Genomic DNA, 16,320 nt, shown 5'->3' with positions numbered 1-16,320 from the left:
TTTAATTAAAGCCCGGCTTAAACAGAATGTGTTGTTGTTGCAGCAATGAATGGGCACTAAATATTCAACTTTGCGCGCCGCACACCATCCCACCAATCGATTCACCTGAATTTGACGACACTCGCACACAAATAGGCCTTAAGTTTAAATCCGCAAATATTTATAATTCCGTATTAAATTCATAATGCAGAATGTTTAATGCATAAATACATAATAAAATTTTACGACTTTTACCTTATCTTGTCACGCAAAAACAATAATAAACTTTCATTCAAAAATGAAAGAGGAAAATTTTTCCCTTACCGTTGCGGAGTTGCTGGCTGAATTTTACGAGTATTTTATTTGTGCACGTTGCAGTTGCCGTTGCAGTTTCTGTCGCTGCTGCTGCTGCTGCTGCTGCTGCAGTTGCAACTTGCAACTGCCAACTGGCAACTAGCAACACACGTGCAAAAGGGCAGGCGCCACATGCGAGCGCCAAACAATTTGTCATTTTTTGCCATTCGAGTGGGAGTCGGAGGCGATGATCAATGCTTTGAATTATGATGAGGATTTATGCTTGACACTGTCGCAATGTGGCAGATAGTGCCGGACAGCCCGGACAGCAGATGGATGAATGGATGGATGGATGGATGGACAAGCATTTACGGCCCCGCCCGGTCCGCTGGCGCTAGTTTTATGGCCACCATTTCCCCCCGACGTCAATGGAATGGAAGCGAACTCCGGAGGCAGTCAGAATTACCCAGGGCCACCGCCCAGCGCCCTCCTATGATTTATTAAGTGTTAATAAAGAACTTAAATCCGTTGGATTGCATTTCGCATTCGGCGCATTCTGTTTGTGCTCCTCTTCGCTCTCTGTTTGCCTGGCCTTTGCTTTCGGGTCAAACCAACACCCACCACTCACAACCCACTTTCGACCCGGCCAAAAAAGCCGCCGCATGGCCCTCAGGATTTCCTTATCAATGCGTTCCATATTCGCGGCGCGCCGATTTCATTTTGCGCTCTCGCCAATTTCGCAATAAAATTTCGCCAGCCTGCAAATTAAAATTGCAATGTAATTGGTTAATCCATGCGTACATTATGGCCATTGTAGCCGGGGCCATTCAAATTTGCAGAGGAAGTGCGCCCGGTAGTTTCATTTCGGTTCGCTCCTTCGTCCACTCATTGTTTCTGGCTCATTTTTTTGTGGATTACATTTTTCATTAAATTTTACGCAAGGGCGTCGGTGTGGGAGGTCTCACTATATGTGAAGCTTTTTTTTTTGTGGGCGGAGTTTCGTTTAAAATACCTTTTTGCATAAACATTTACTTAGATGTATGGAAAGTTTTAGGTCCGAAAGAATATTTAATAAGAATTAGCTTAAACCTTTAAATTATTAATTAATTAGTGGCACCTAAATGTTACACACGCTCTGCAACCAATCCTTAGAAACTTATGCCATTTAAATACCAAATGCATCAAATTCGACTATTTGTTAGACTATCAACTTGTCGGCACCATCGTGGATCGCGATCACTTGGCTTCGGTCTCATCAAAGACCGAAACTTGACAGCGAAATGTATTGACTTTGAAAATCCTGAACGATTTTAGTTATAAATCTGGAGGGCAGCGAGAAAAGCGCCCTTTAAAGTACCACCCATTACGACACAGTGAAAAATTAAATTGGAACACATATCTTTAAAAAACTAAAGTGTCATGTCCTAATCTCTTTAAAAATTTGTTTGTTAATAAGGCGTCACTGATAATTTTTTGGGTTTTCAAAAAAAAAAAAAAGTATCACCCCAAAAATAGAAAAGGCCTATGCAATTAAGAAACTTAATAATATAAGTAATAAAACTAGATTAAACAAACGGTATAACGTTTTGTTGACAAATATTTTTTTGATTTTTAAACAACTCGTGAGGCAATCAGCTCCATGTAACCGTTTCGCCCAGTGCATCATCTAACAGGTGCCGAGCCCCATCGAACCGAAAAATGCCGAAAGACAGAGCCAAAATCTTTATAGACAATACGTAAACAAACGGCGAGTGCAGGCGGCCAGGCTCGAGTATTTCGTTGAACATTTCAGTGTAAATAAACCTCCGGCCCCACAACTTTGATATCGGATGTGAGAGGGGGTGTTGGGGAGGCGAGTATCTGGTACTGGCCGTTTGATGTTTTGGACTGGCGTCAGCGCCGGCGCTTCCAGCTGCCAAATTGCTGCTTTATTAGCTGCGTAAGTGGCTCCCTCCGATTTTCCAGGTGGGGGGCGAGCGTGTCTGTTTTGGACTATGATTAGATTGGGTGCGCCTATCTCACCGATGGCATTGCTCGATTTGAGCGATTGCGGCCAATAAAACAGCGGGTGAGGAGGCAGACGAGCTGCCAAGCTGCCAAGCTGCCAAGGTGGCCATTAAACTGCTTGTCTAATTGCCCAGCACCAGTTCTCGAAAGCGAATGGAGACCATCAATCAAGGCGATGGTGTGAAGGAGGAGTTAGTTTTGGCTACAAATTCGGCTGCCTCGGGGCTAATTGGCCACGTTTAGCATTGTCCATATCCACTGGGCAACTGGGCTACTGGGCACCTGGGCATCTGTTCGCCTTGGGCAGCTTGGACACCTTAAGCACCAAGCTCAGGTGTAAGCTTTCCATTTTACCCCCCATTTTTGCAGAACGGAAGCTCTCGTAAATTGCCGCAACAAGCTACCGATGACAGCGGTGCGGGGGCGGTGGCCATATGAAAATGAGATCGCTTTGTATGCAAATGCCTGGGAATCGTATTGCGAATCGGGAATCGCGCAATCTCGCTGCGACTTTTTGCCAAGACAATCGAATCCTCCCTTTCGGGTTGTGTGGGCGGAGTAGGGGATTCAATTGTTCAAACGTGTTTACACATCTAGGAGAAGAATTAATTGTTTGCTTTGCCTGGAATGGTTCTAGACCCTGTTATATTATTTTGCCCTATACTAAAAGTTTTTAAAAAACCCACGTTCTATTGGGTACACCACATTCCAGAAAAATTCAAAAGGATTCAACAAAATAGTTGGCATTGAAATGGTTTCATTGTTAAAAATATTGGTAGGTTATTAAAAATTTTACTAAATATATGGCTTTAAAATAAAACAAGAAGGAAAGCAAACTTCGGCAAGCCGAAGTTCATATACCCTTGCAGCTATTGCATTAATTAAATACTTTTGAAAACATTTAAATTATGATTTACTTGAGTATGTGCTAAAAAAAAACATTGAAACTATGATTATTTGCAGCTCAATTATTAGATAGTTATTTTATATATTTTTATTATTTCTATGGGAGCTATATGCTATAGACGTCCGATTTTGATAAAATTTATACCATAATTCTGAAATAATTAAACATTGCTATATGTCGAAGAACTAAACAAAAAATTAAAAAACAGAAAAGTTATAATTTTTTTCATTTATTTTTCCGATTGTTCCTATGGGAGCTATATGCTATAGTCGTCCGATTTTGATGAAATTGAAACCGTAATTCTGAAATATTAAACCATTACTATATCTCGAAGAACTAAACAAAAAACTAAAAAACAGCAAAGTTATAATTTTTTTCATTTATTTTTCCGATTGTTCCTATGGGAGCTATATGCTATAGTCGTCCGATTTTGATGAAATTTAAACCGTAAATCGGAAATATTTTACCATTACTATATGTCGAAGAACTAAACAAAAAATTAAAAAACAGCAAAGTTATAATTTTTTTTCATTTATTTTTCCGATTGTTCCTATGGGAGCTATATGCTATAGTCGTCCGATCCGGCTCGTTCCGACTTATATACTACCTGCAATAGAAAGACAACTTTTGGGAAAGTTTCATGCAGATAGCTTTAAAACTGAGAGACTAGTTTGCATATAAACGGACGGACAGACGGACAGACGGACAGACGGACAGACGGACATGGCTAGATCGACTCTCCTAGTGATGCTGATCAAGAATATATATACTTTATAGGGTCGGAAACGTCTCCTTCACTGCGTTGCAAACTTCTGACTGAAATTATAATACCCTCTGCAAGGGTATAAAAAGGAGCACATTTTTGACTCTTCGGTGTAAAAAAGTAACTAAGAAGTAGAGTGGTTTTATGATTTAGTACTGAATTAATTCTTATACTTTAAAAATATATAAAAGCTTTGTCAGCTATATTAAGCTTTTAATACAAATAGTTGGTTACAGTATAGTTGGTTATTATCTTTTTTTGACTTTGAAATAATTAAGTCAAATATGTCATTTTTAATAAGATACAGTTTTAATCAAATCAAAAACATACTTTTAGAATTTAAAGACCTTCTCAATATAATTTATTCTTGTCCGATATCAAAACGGAATGAATCAATAACCAAACCACAACGCTCCTATTCCAGCAACTTAAGAATGCACAGCGGAGGAAAAACAATCATCGATGTCGAACAAAAACAAAACTCAGTTCCCCAACTTTGTGCACGCCGAGGAGCTCCTGCAGGAGCCAAAAACCCAGAAGAGGATAAGGGGGGAAACGAGGGGAAGCTGCCCCATTGCATACCCCATAACGTAGCAAGTTTGAATATACTCGTACCCGTAAGATTCCCGAGTATATTAGGTAGCAAAATTTTTACGAGCTCATTATGGCTCATTTCGGCGATTGTTGTGATCCTTTTATGCGCCTTCGAATGGCTTCAAATGGTTATGAGGCTATTTCTCTGTCATCCCCGCGAGTCCTTGTGCTCGTCCTTCCCCTGGGTCCTGGATTCCGAGTTTCTGGGTCCCGGTCTCGGTCCCGACTCACGATATTTAGTTTGCAGTTGCGACTGCGATTTTTACTTTTGCCTTGCTCTGGGTCCTCTCGCCTTCGTTTTCCTTGGGCTTTTGGCCGCATATTTGGAAAATGTCGCCGCGTCTCCAGTTCGAGTGTGTGTGAGTGTGTGTGAGTGTGTGTGAGTGTGTGTGTGTGGTCGTGTGTGTATCTGTGTTTTGTGCAAGTTTTTGTATCTTTTGCTTGTTGTTGATTTTTCAGACTTGGCTCCGAATCGCAGGCGGCGAATGGGGGGTGGAAAATGGCGCGGGCGGGGGTGGAAAAGTAGAAAAGTAAATTTCTTCTTATAATAAGTTTATTTTGCAAACACTTGTGGCAAGCAACTTTGTTTGTTCGTCGTCGGTTTCTGGCTTAATCTACGAGCCGTTTGTGCGAATGTGGAAACTTTGACAAATATTTGCGAAACTTTCGCGAATGGCTCTGCGTTCTTGGTCTGCAAGACCCCGATCTATTTGCATTATGCATATGAATTTATTAGCATCAATTCGCAGCCATATTTACATTGACATTAATATCCCATTGAAAGTATTGGCGAACGGATTGAACATTCGGTTGCGAATGCGAATTTGAATTTGAATAGGAATAGGAAAAGGAAAACCGCAACACACAAATTTTCCGGCTTCTCGGCTGAATCACATATTAAAGGCAAACCGGACGAGATGTGCACTTTAATAAACTGATCTCGGAAGCGTGTTATTTTTCGAACTATGACATCAGTCTTTAAGGTATATAATAATTAATCTTATTCAATTTGAAAATATGAAGCCTTTCTAAATAACAACTATACAATCTGCTAAAACGTTATATCGAAAGTAGAAGCAATATACTCAATTATTATTCAATTAAATTTGAACATCTTTACAAAAGTGCAGATGTAACAAAGGAAATTAGAAAAAAAAGGATAATTAAAATATGACTGCTGTACTTTTTAATAAAAATAATATATTGGAAAGTGGGAAATTGAAAATGCTTTTAATTAACTCAAAATGCCATTTATTTTCGATTGCATTTACTTTAAATAAACAAAATACAAAATTTTATTTTTCGTTTTCGTTTTTTAAGCTGGTAATGCTATACTCTGTGAAGAATAATAAACACACGGTGAAACATCTTTTGTCAACTTATATCGCCTTTAATTTTCTGATAGGATATTAATAAACTCGTTTTTAGCTTAATGTTTTTTTAAAAATTAAAAATTATTTTTTAGTTGTTTTGTTTTGTTAAATTTAAAGTAATACTTGTATTATATGCAGAAATTAGGAAAACTGTCAGCAAAATGAGCTAAAAAAACATTTATGTAAGACAATATAGCAATCGCTTTAAGTATTCAGTTAATTTTTTGTTAAATATAAGCCATTTTAATAATAAAAATGTTTAGCGTTTATATTGTGAGACTTCCAGCAGCGAAAAACAGGATAACTGCAAGATAATATACCAAGTGTTTTTCGTTTTTGTATAAACTATAAAATTTTACTTGTTTTACAAAAAAGCGACGTTTTTTTATTATGTAATATACATTTTAGTTTTGAATAAATGTAATTTTAAGATATTCTATGCATCATAAATTTCGTAAGACTTTTAGTAGCATAAAAACAGAAGAACTTCATGCATAAATGCGCTGAAACCGAGTCAAAGCGAGATGTGCAGCGCTTGGCGTGCAACTGGCAACTGGCGGTCAGTCCGTCGAGCGTTTTTCGCCACTCAGTTGAGTGAGTTGGCCTATAGGAAAATCAGCCCTCCTCCATGATGAATTTCCCGCGGCGAGCGCATTTTCCTTTCTCGCGAATGATGAACCACCCCGGGAAAAGCGGAGAGCGCAAGAGCGCTCGAACAAGTTCGAAGGCTGAGCGCGGCGAAAATGAACTCTCGGAGGGAATTCATTCGAGCGGGCTGGTTTGAGCACGCTCTGCCCTCCTCGCACGCTCTCTGTTTTGGCTGGAGCTCTCGGTTCCACTCGTTCTGGGCCGAGTTGAGTGGAATCGGGCTGAGTGGTTCGGCGGAGCAAAGTCAAAACACTGGCAACTGCGATTTGGTGGCACATTCGTTCGATGGCAACGGTTTGGATAACAGGCGCGCGCTTTGTTTTATTATCCACATTATCAGCGGCATTATTGTTATTATTGGCCCCCAGCGCAGTACCGCTCGCCCACGCGTCCGCCCGTGAATGCCGCGCGGAAAAGTCGCTTTCCACTAAATTGGCGTCCCGATTCGAGGAAATCCGTCAGCAGCATTCGCGCTCGTTCGGTCAGCACTAAGGCTAATAATCGTTCAAATCGTTAAAGCCATAAAAATAATAATAATAATTGCAATAACAATAAACATAGTAATAATCGTAACGCTTACGAGCCTTTGATAGTGCCAAGGCAAGCGCTAAACAAGTATTCAAATTCGAATTCAATTAACAGCAAAGTGCAATTGGCTAAAAAACCAAACCAAAACGCAACAAAGTATACGAAACACTTGTGAAACTGTAAAAAATAGTGAAGAAATATTTAAAGTTATTTATCGAAGTTAATGTTCAACAAACATTAGTGCTTAAACCAAGTTAGGGCCCCCAGTGGAAAGTGCAATAATTAAAATAAACGTTTTAAAAAATATTTACCAAACAACCGCTTGTGAAAAATATTTTATAAATATTTAAAGAATTAAAAAATAAATATTTATATCGAAATTCTACAAAATAATGCCATTAAGAACATATTAAACATAAAATTTATAAAGACTTTAAAAAACAAATAAAAATATTTGCAAAAAAAAAAGTTTTAATAAAGTTGAAAATTTTGCAAAAACCAAAACAAGACTAATGAACATCACAGATAGCTTGGAGAAAATATTTTATTAAAAATCCGCCAAAAATCGCAGAGATCCGGAGATACACCCCAGTGAAAACAGTCAAGCCCCCAACGATTTTCAGCCCGTCTCGGACGGAGCACCGCCAAGATTCTCACCGCCAGCAGCGCAATGAACTCGTACTTTGAGCAGGCCTCCGGCTTCTACGGCCATCCGCACCAGGCCACCGGAATGGCGATGGGCAGCGGCGGCCACCATGACCAGACGGCCAGTGCGGCGGCGGCCGCCTACCGCGGATTCCCATTGTCACTGGGCATGAGTCCCTACGCCAACCACCATCTGCAGCGCACCACCCAGGACTCGCCCTACGACGCCAGCATCACGGCCGCCTGCAACAAGATATACGGCGACGGGGCCGGCACCTACAAGCAGGACTGCCTGAACATCAAGGCGGACGCAGTGAATGGCTACAAGGACATCTGGAACACGGGCGGCTCCAATGGCGGCGGGGGCGGCGGAGGTGGCGGCGGCGGGGCAGGAGCAACCGGCAACGGAGCCAACGGTGCCAATGCGGCCAATGCAAACGGACAGAACAATCCGGCGGGTGGTATGCCCGTCCGACCCTCCGCCTGCACCCCCGACTCCAGAGTGGGCGGCTACTTGGACACCTCGGGCGGCAGTCCCGTCAGCCATCGCGGCGGCAGTGCCGGCGGCAATGTAAGCGTCAGCGGCGGCAACGGCAACGGCGGTGGCGTGCAGGGCGGCGTGGGCGTGGCCGCAGCGGGCACCGCCTGGAACGCCAACTGCACCATCTCGGGCGCCGCTGCCGCTCAGACGGCGGCCGCCAGCAGTTTACACCAGGCCAGCAATCACACATTCTACCCCTGGATGGCTATCGCAGGTGAGTGTCCTGAAGATCCGACCAAAAGTGAGTGTCCACTGTAGCACAAGTCCACTTAAAGTCCCCTTTCCCCCAACAATATATATCCCTCCCAAAACCGAAGCTTTGTTGTTTTCCCAGTTGCCATCAGGCTCAACAGTTTGCAGCTTACTCATCAAAAGTCATCTTGTGACTAATTGCTGTCTTTGCACCGATTAACAGACAAAGTCAACATGTAAAAGCAAAATAATGAAGAGCTCACATCGATCGTAGGGAAAAACAGATAATAGGTAATTGTAATAAAGTCACCAAGATAAACAAGTGGAGCTACATGAAAAAACAGACCTCAAGTTAAAAATACTCAACATTTGTACAAGTTTTTTTTTTTAGAAAACATTTCTTTAATTCATAATTGTAAGCATTTAAAAATATTAAAACACATATAAAATCTGACAAACAAAAAAAATTTGATTTGCTTTAGAAGACCCTCGAATATTGTAATTTTTATTGTGTCCTATTATATTGTTAAAACTTTATTTTTACTACAACGCAGAACTTTTTATATTACATATATATTACTTTTTTAATAAAACGTTAAATAGTATCTACATTTTTTTTATTTTTGTTTTTAATGGTCTTTTTAACTTCAACATTTCTTGATCAGTATATTTATATTAATATTTAGAAGTTCCTTTATCACCTAAATGTTTTTTGTGTTCTATTTTATTGTGAAAAGATATTTCTTCTTCAACAAAACAAACGTTTAAAATAATCTGAATTTTGTTTTTTTTTTTGTAAATGGTCTTTGTAACTTCAACATTTTTTTGAAAAATGTATTTATAAAATAAAAACATAATTAATTTGAAGAACGTTCACATCAACCACATTCAGTGTTTCTATATATATTTTAAATTAACAAATTATATTTAAGAATATAATATCACTATAAAAAAATCTCAGATATAGCATTTAAAAAACATTTTTTTGACTTGATTAAAAATAAGTTAAGCCCAATATCTGATTGACAAATTATGCATAATATTATTTAAATTTGTACCCACTTTACAAACCCATTCGACATGAGCTCTTCAGAACTCCTGTTGGCCAAGTGACGTTGAATGAACTGCAAATTGTTTTCCACTTATTCTATTTAAAGCTGCCTAGTCGGGTTGCCAATCTGGCCATAGTTTATTCGCTGGTCGGCAATTCAAGAGATTTAATCACTCTTAGCGAGATCAGAGTCATAAACAAGAACCATGGGCAGCCAGAAAAAAAATGAGAAACCAGCTCAGACCTTCCGATTCCACCTGCTCCGATCCGCGACACCTTGCAGCGCACCGAGTGCCTCATAATTTTCAACACTTTGTTTACTAATTTTTGTCACCTTTGCTTTTAATGATGCTCGGCGGTAATTGTTGCAACGCTGGCAGCCCAAGTGAGCTGCAATTTGTGCAACAAGAGAGCGGCAACGCGCAGCGTGAATTATGGCATGCGGCTGAAAGAGCAGCAAACTAGCAAAGGAGCTGCAAAGGCAGCCACAGGAGTCGGCGAAAAAAAGGGAAGGAATCCTTTCAGCCAGGACACACACTGCGCGCAGAAGTCGCGCTTATTACGGTTAACTACGCCATTATGTAATTACGTTCAGCACCTCGCCGCCCGACTTTTTTCCCGACCACGGGCTTAAAAGCCACCAGCCGAGCGAGGCGAACGGCTTGCGTCCGAGTCCGAGATTGCCGTTTGGGCCAAGAACAATGCCAAGAGTAGGTCAGCCGAAGGAGGTCTAGGTTCTCGAAGATCGAACATAAATTGCACTGAACTCAGCACTGAGGAAAATCAAAATTAAGATAATGTCTAGACGTCGGATTACATGTTTAAAAATATTCCAAGCATTTGACAACCTTTTTTTTAAATCTTAATTTGATTTAAGATTTATATGATTATAAATTTGTTGAAAAAATCAAGAACATCAGAAATTAAATGATCAGAACGTGATATTTTATTGTTCCTCCTATTGCTAAAAACCCAGATTTATTTTTTAATTTATTTTTTTTAATTGTTCCCATGGCCTCTGTAATTAATGCTTTTATTTTCGCTATTTTTGCCTGTGTAAAAATGTAAGCTTGCGAAAAATGCCCTTCAAAAATCAATCAAATTTCACTTAAAGGCAGCGCGAAGAGCTGGCTAAAAAACAATTAAAGTTGAACTAAATTCGAGGGCCCTGTGACAGGTTTTCCCCGCCTCTCGATCGATTCTGCGAGATGATCAGCGTAATGAAATTTATGCGCTGTGTCAGGCCAGTTTGAAGTGTTGGTGATGAATTGGCCAGGCCAAAAAAAAAACGTTGCCAAAAACCCTTCATACAGGGTGGCTTGTATAACACTTCAGGTTCATCGGACAATCTCTCAGAGTTATAACATCTTAAGGGGAATGTTTCTTCTAAGAAATTCTAATAAATTCTTACCTGAAGACAGTCAAACAAGATTACCTGAACTAACCTTACCATTAAGTTTCTTATAAGAAAACGAGACGAGCAGCCGGTTACGATATTCAAACAGAGTGAGTTGAGTTTTATGAACTTGAGACCTGGGAATCAAATTATCTGCTGATAACATCTACGTGGTTTATAATTTATATATTATTTTGTCTTATCTCCATCTCCCTGAACTTAAATCCGCCTGAGTGCCATTTGTCAACTGCTATCGCTGATTTGATATAATGCGAATATAATTTAATTTTAAGCGATTTGCTCTGAGCGAACTGATTAAATTGGGCGATCGCAACGGAAAATCAAGTCATAAATAAATCGGCGCACACTTCCAGCGATCATCGATCATTTGCCGTTGATCCGCGGCCCGAAATGCAAACCGAATTCAATTTTATCGTATCTAAACATGGCTTCACATTTGAAAAACCCACATCAGAGTTTTCTGGCTGTTGGCGTTGGTTTTGGCTTCGCAATGCTGTTCTTGGGCCGTTAAGTTGTGTGTGTTGTATGTGCGAACACGGCGAGCGGCGGGCGAGGAGCATTAAATCATTGTCCTGAAGGCTTTTAAGTCATTATCGATAAATTTCAACATAAATTCGTAAATTTGCTTTATTTGCCCGGGCCGGTGTGTGAGGTTCACGTCGGCGAAGTTCTGCGGCTGTCCGAAATTTGTCGGCCGCCTAATTTTGACCAGTGCACGGGGAAAAATATGCCAAAAAATGTTTATTTTACATGAAAATGCTTTAAATACCTGAGTAAAAACTTTCATTTTAGTAACAAAAAAAACAAGCGTATAATTTTAAAATTTTATATGGTACACATAAAATTATATTTATTAACGCATACTGAGTGATTTTTTGGACCCCATGAAATTTTTATTTTTAGTCTAATGTAATACCTATGATCGTTTTTCCTAATTAACGTTGAACTCTCATTTGAGAATTCAGAAAGGCAATTCTCCTAATTCAATTGTGTAAATAAAAAACTTTTTTCAAATCAATTTGGGTTAAAAATAAGAATGAATTATTTATTTAATTGAAATCTGACCACGAGTTTTTTAATGAACCATTTTTGTACAATACATTTTTTATTGTAGTAAGCAGTTTTTAAAAAGTAATATATTTCGTAGAAAATATGGCAAAGGAAAATCTTTATAACAATTTTTCTCTGTGTAAATATAGTCTACCCTGAAAGATAGATTTTGTTTGTGGCTTGTAATTTTTTTTGTCCCACAATGACCTTGAGAATGGCTGGCCGGACCGGCAATTGACACGTATCGAGCAATCATAATTCATATTTGCCGCAGTTGGCGAGCAAAGAATTCGCACGCTGTGACGTAATTATCGGGATGCCTTGTATCCTGGCACATCTACCTGCAATTGTAGCGAACACGTAGAACCACCGAGGGCACGTCAGAACGGCTCAAGGTTAATGGACTGTGGGCGGTAGACAGTGGACAGTGGGCATTGCGCTGGCAGCCTGCAGCATTCCAAATACGCAGTTCAAATGTCAGGCAACAGTTGCCACTGCAACATGCAATTAATTGCCGGAGGAAGTGCGGCGATGATTATGTAAATGGCGAGTGCAAGCGAACGCACACAGGAAAACCTTTCAACGCGCGCTTTTAATCATTTTTTTCGCGGGACGCAGAATGCAAAATCAGAAAACAGAAAATCAGAATCAAATCAAAGCGCCTGTGAGCATCGCATCGCATCGCATCGTAATTTCTGTGGCGGATGCTAGTCCCCCTTCCCGGGGATCGCTTTTTCGGGGATTGGTTTTCGGGTTCTGGGGCAGCTTCTTGCATTTTTTTAATGTATTTTTAAATAAGGAATTTAATAAGCACCTTGGCGGTCCTCAAGTCGTTGGACTCGTACTCGGACTGCGGCATCGACTGCGACTGCGACTGCCAGTCGAGGAGTCCGAAGTTGCAAGACGTCGACGTCGCCAACGACGACAACACAAAGTGGCCCAGACACATGGCCCAACAACAAGAACAACAGCCATATTGAGGAGCTGCAGGGCGAGGAGCAATTTTGGCTTTTCTCTTGTATTTTTCGAGACCCGTCGGAGCGGCAATGGGCAATTGCTTAAATATCTTGTTTAAAAAAAACAAATTATGTGCTAAATAAAACTTTATTTTTTTCTAGTTTAACGGTTTTAAAAGTATATAATATTGAAAAAATCGAAAGTGCTTTTGTTTCTGATTTTTTATGAATTTAACAAAGTTTTAAGCACTCTAGCATCATAAGGAAAATTTTAATTTGACTTATTTTAATTGAAAAATAAATGTTCTCTATTTAAAAATTTGTATAGAAAACAAAATTAAACGTGAATTTAGTTTTAATTATATTGGAATTTAAACACTTTTTTATAAGTAAATGCTACATTTCAAAATTGAAAAAAGATAGTGCACTTGGTTTTCATTTTGGGCTAATTTAAAAATCAGTAAAATCTCACCAAGAAAATATTTATGTGCATTTTTTGTCAAATTTGTGACTGTGAAATATGTATTGCGTTCTTGCATCTTCAAAATTCTTTTAAAATCACAAGTTTTTACATTTTTTAAATTTAAATATTTTTTATTATAAACAGTTTAAGCTTCTAACAAACCACATTCTCCATTATATACTGACAAAATATAACAAATTATAAAACGTCCATATTTATAATGGGGAAAACATAATTTAATAGAAACAATTAATATTCTTATTCAAATGTTAGAAAATGTAAAGGTTGACAGCAGAACTTAATAAACTAAAACTTAATAAACAAACGAGCGGCGCTAAGTTGTTAAGATGTATTATATTTCAACGCATTCATTCAGAATAGACTAATTATTATTCGCCATTTACATTACATTTACATTTACATTTACATTTACATTTACATTTACATTTTCTCCCCTAAATGACCCCATGAAAAATGATTAGGTGTTGAATTTTTCAAACAAATAATAACTATTGTATATAGAAGCGATCGCAGATAAGAAATAATTATTAGAGTATACGTACTGTGAGTTTCCTTCCGCATTGTGACATTGGCGTTTTCGCCTTATCGATCATCTCTTTGACATAGAAATGCCATGTGAACAGGCAGTTATTATTCACAATTGTGGGCCCACTGTGCGGACGTCTTCTCTTGGCAGTTGCAAAATCATGTTTTAAGGTGTTTTTGATACCTAATAAAAACAACAACACGGCCCGGCCAACACACATGCAAGTGGCCAAAGAGGGGGCCGAAATGCAGCCATGCCAAAAGGGACAAGGGTCGCGAACACAAGGATATATTCGGGGGAGTTTGGGAATATAGCAGACAGCAGGCCTTAGTGACCAAAACATAAGACCCTCCTCCGCCCGTCCCCTTAACCCTTTGATGGCTACGTCACAGCCATCGCCACTTGGAAGACGCCAACATTGCTCGACGCTCGGCGTGTTTATTATAAAACAACAAATCATTCATTATAACCACTTGTGTGTGTCTGTATGAGAAAGTGGCGTAAACATGAAAAGAAACGCACACACACTCTCGCACTCGGACAAGCTGGCCCCCCAATTCCATGTTGTTTCCGATAATATGCATATTTGCGTATTATTTTGATTTTAATAATGATTTATTTATTATTAATAATTCATTGGAGGTGGCCTCTTGCCGGGATTTCATATTGGAATCGGACGGCCTGATTGCGATCTGATCCCCAATCCCCAATCCCCATCGCCACTCCACAGATCCAAGTTCTCCGAGTGCAAAAGCTGGCCACCAGTTCGTTTGAATATCGCTTGTCTTGGAGTTGTGTAACAAAAGTTGGGCTACCAGCAAACAAACATGCCGCATCGCATAGGAAACGCATATTATAATGAGCTTCAATTAAGATAGAAATCTCCAAGACTAAAAAGACAAAGATTAATGGGTTCACAATTGTCCAGTCTACCGGCTTCAGGTGGCTCTGCCAATAGAACTGCACGGAAAACTATTCATGGTTATTGCCAAAACATTTTAAAACAACTAGAATTTTATTTAATATTTTGGAAAATAAGTTTGATACTAAAGATAATCCATACAGATTTGTATTTGCTATAAAAAAAGTTAAAGCTCTTCTACTTAAACCTTTGAAATTAATAGAAAAATAAAACATACATATATAATAGTAAATATTAAAAATTGAGCATCAATTTTTTTCTGTGTAGCCTGAAGATCATTAGGCATATTTTTATCGCTTCTCCACGCCATTCAAAAATTTGAAAGAACACTGTATCTGAATGAACAGTTTGACAGTGTTATGCCATGTTTTTTTTTTGGGAAAAACCCATTTTATTCCAAACTAGTTTGCACTACCCACTCTTTAGTAAAAATTAGGGCATTTCAGATTCGTTGATACCTTCCTCGAAAGAGCCTGTTTGGCCAGCTCTCCATGATTTACGAGATCTGTCTTGACCAAAACCAAAATGTGGGTAACTGTTATAGCAGCTTGAATATATTTTTTCGTTGTTGGGTCATCGATTTGTTCGCCGCATTCTCCAAACATTTGCTTGTATACTATAATTTATAGATTACTATTTTGATTTATCTGAGCGAATTGTGGTCAGAACTTTGGGCTCCTTGTGCTCCTTTTTGGGGCCACATTAATGTCAATTTAATGTTTCCTTAATGACTTCTTTGGCTGCAACTTCTCGTTGTTATTGTCGGCCAGTTGTTATCAGTTTGCTGGTCAAACTGGGAAAGTGTTTATGCTAAATAGCTAACGAGTTTTCCACTCGAAAGTGAAGCTTTCCGACGTTAGACGTTCGAGTTGCATTCTGTTCATTCTGTTGATGCTCTGCTCAAAGTTTCGTATGCCACATGCTCTCGCCGTCTATTTATTTGGGTCGGCAATTAAGATTTATATCAGCCCCTTTGATGGGGCAATAAAAGGCCAAAGACGCCGCAAGCTGCAGCCGGAAAATGAGAATGCTCTCGTTCTCCCGGAGCATCCAGACTCTCTCATTTATGCGGCTGGCGACTAATCCTCCCACAAAAACGAAGCGTGCGCCGCCCTAAAGAGTCATAAAAATCATTTCCCCCGCGCAAAAGGTGTGAAAATCGAGGGGGCGAGGGGTGAGTTTTCCAGGGGCAAGACCGCAAACTAAATGTTTAATTTTTACAAGTCGCGTCGCATGTAAACAGCATTCAGCATACAGCATCCCCCTTTCTCCAGCCATTTGTTTGAATTTGTCTAAAGTGGCTGGCTCCGTTCCCCACTCCATTTTTTCCACTTTTTTCTTTCATAATTTTCGTTTACATAGAAAAAATATAGAGAGCAGAGGCAAGCGTTTGTCAAATTTAAGCCCTTTGCCCCTCATAGTTTTTGGCCGCTTTCTTGTTCT

At 39.3% G+C, this 16,320-nt stretch overlaps 1 protein-coding gene across 5 annotated transcripts in view; it reads left to right on the top strand.

The window, feature by feature from the left end:
• The first annotated feature begins 6,831 nt into the window (after positions 1-6,831).
• LOC128252746 (homeotic protein ultrabithorax) overlaps positions 6,832-16,320 on the top strand; it is an 84,872-nt gene continuing 75,383 nt past the window's right edge. For 2 of the 5 annotated variants that reach the window (XM_052980748.1, XM_052980747.1), the window contains exon 1: positions 6,834-8,493. In XM_052980748.1, coding sequence (XP_052836708.1) covers positions 7,764-8,493 — 730 coding nt within the window. In that variant the 5' untranslated portion in view covers positions 6,834-7,763. Of the gene's footprint in view, positions 8,521-9,902; positions 10,288-16,320 lie in introns of those variants that run through there. The other 3 variants (XM_052980751.1, XM_052980750.1, XM_052980746.1) reach the window with 3 other exon arrangements.

Source organism: Drosophila gunungcola, chromosome 3R (genome assembly GCF_025200985.1).
Source record: "Drosophila gunungcola strain Sukarami chromosome 3R, Dgunungcola_SK_2, whole genome shotgun sequence".
Lineage (NCBI taxonomy): Eukaryota > Metazoa > Arthropoda > Insecta > Diptera > Drosophilidae > Drosophila > Drosophila gunungcola.
This window is presented reverse-complemented; position numbering and strand designations above follow the sequence as displayed.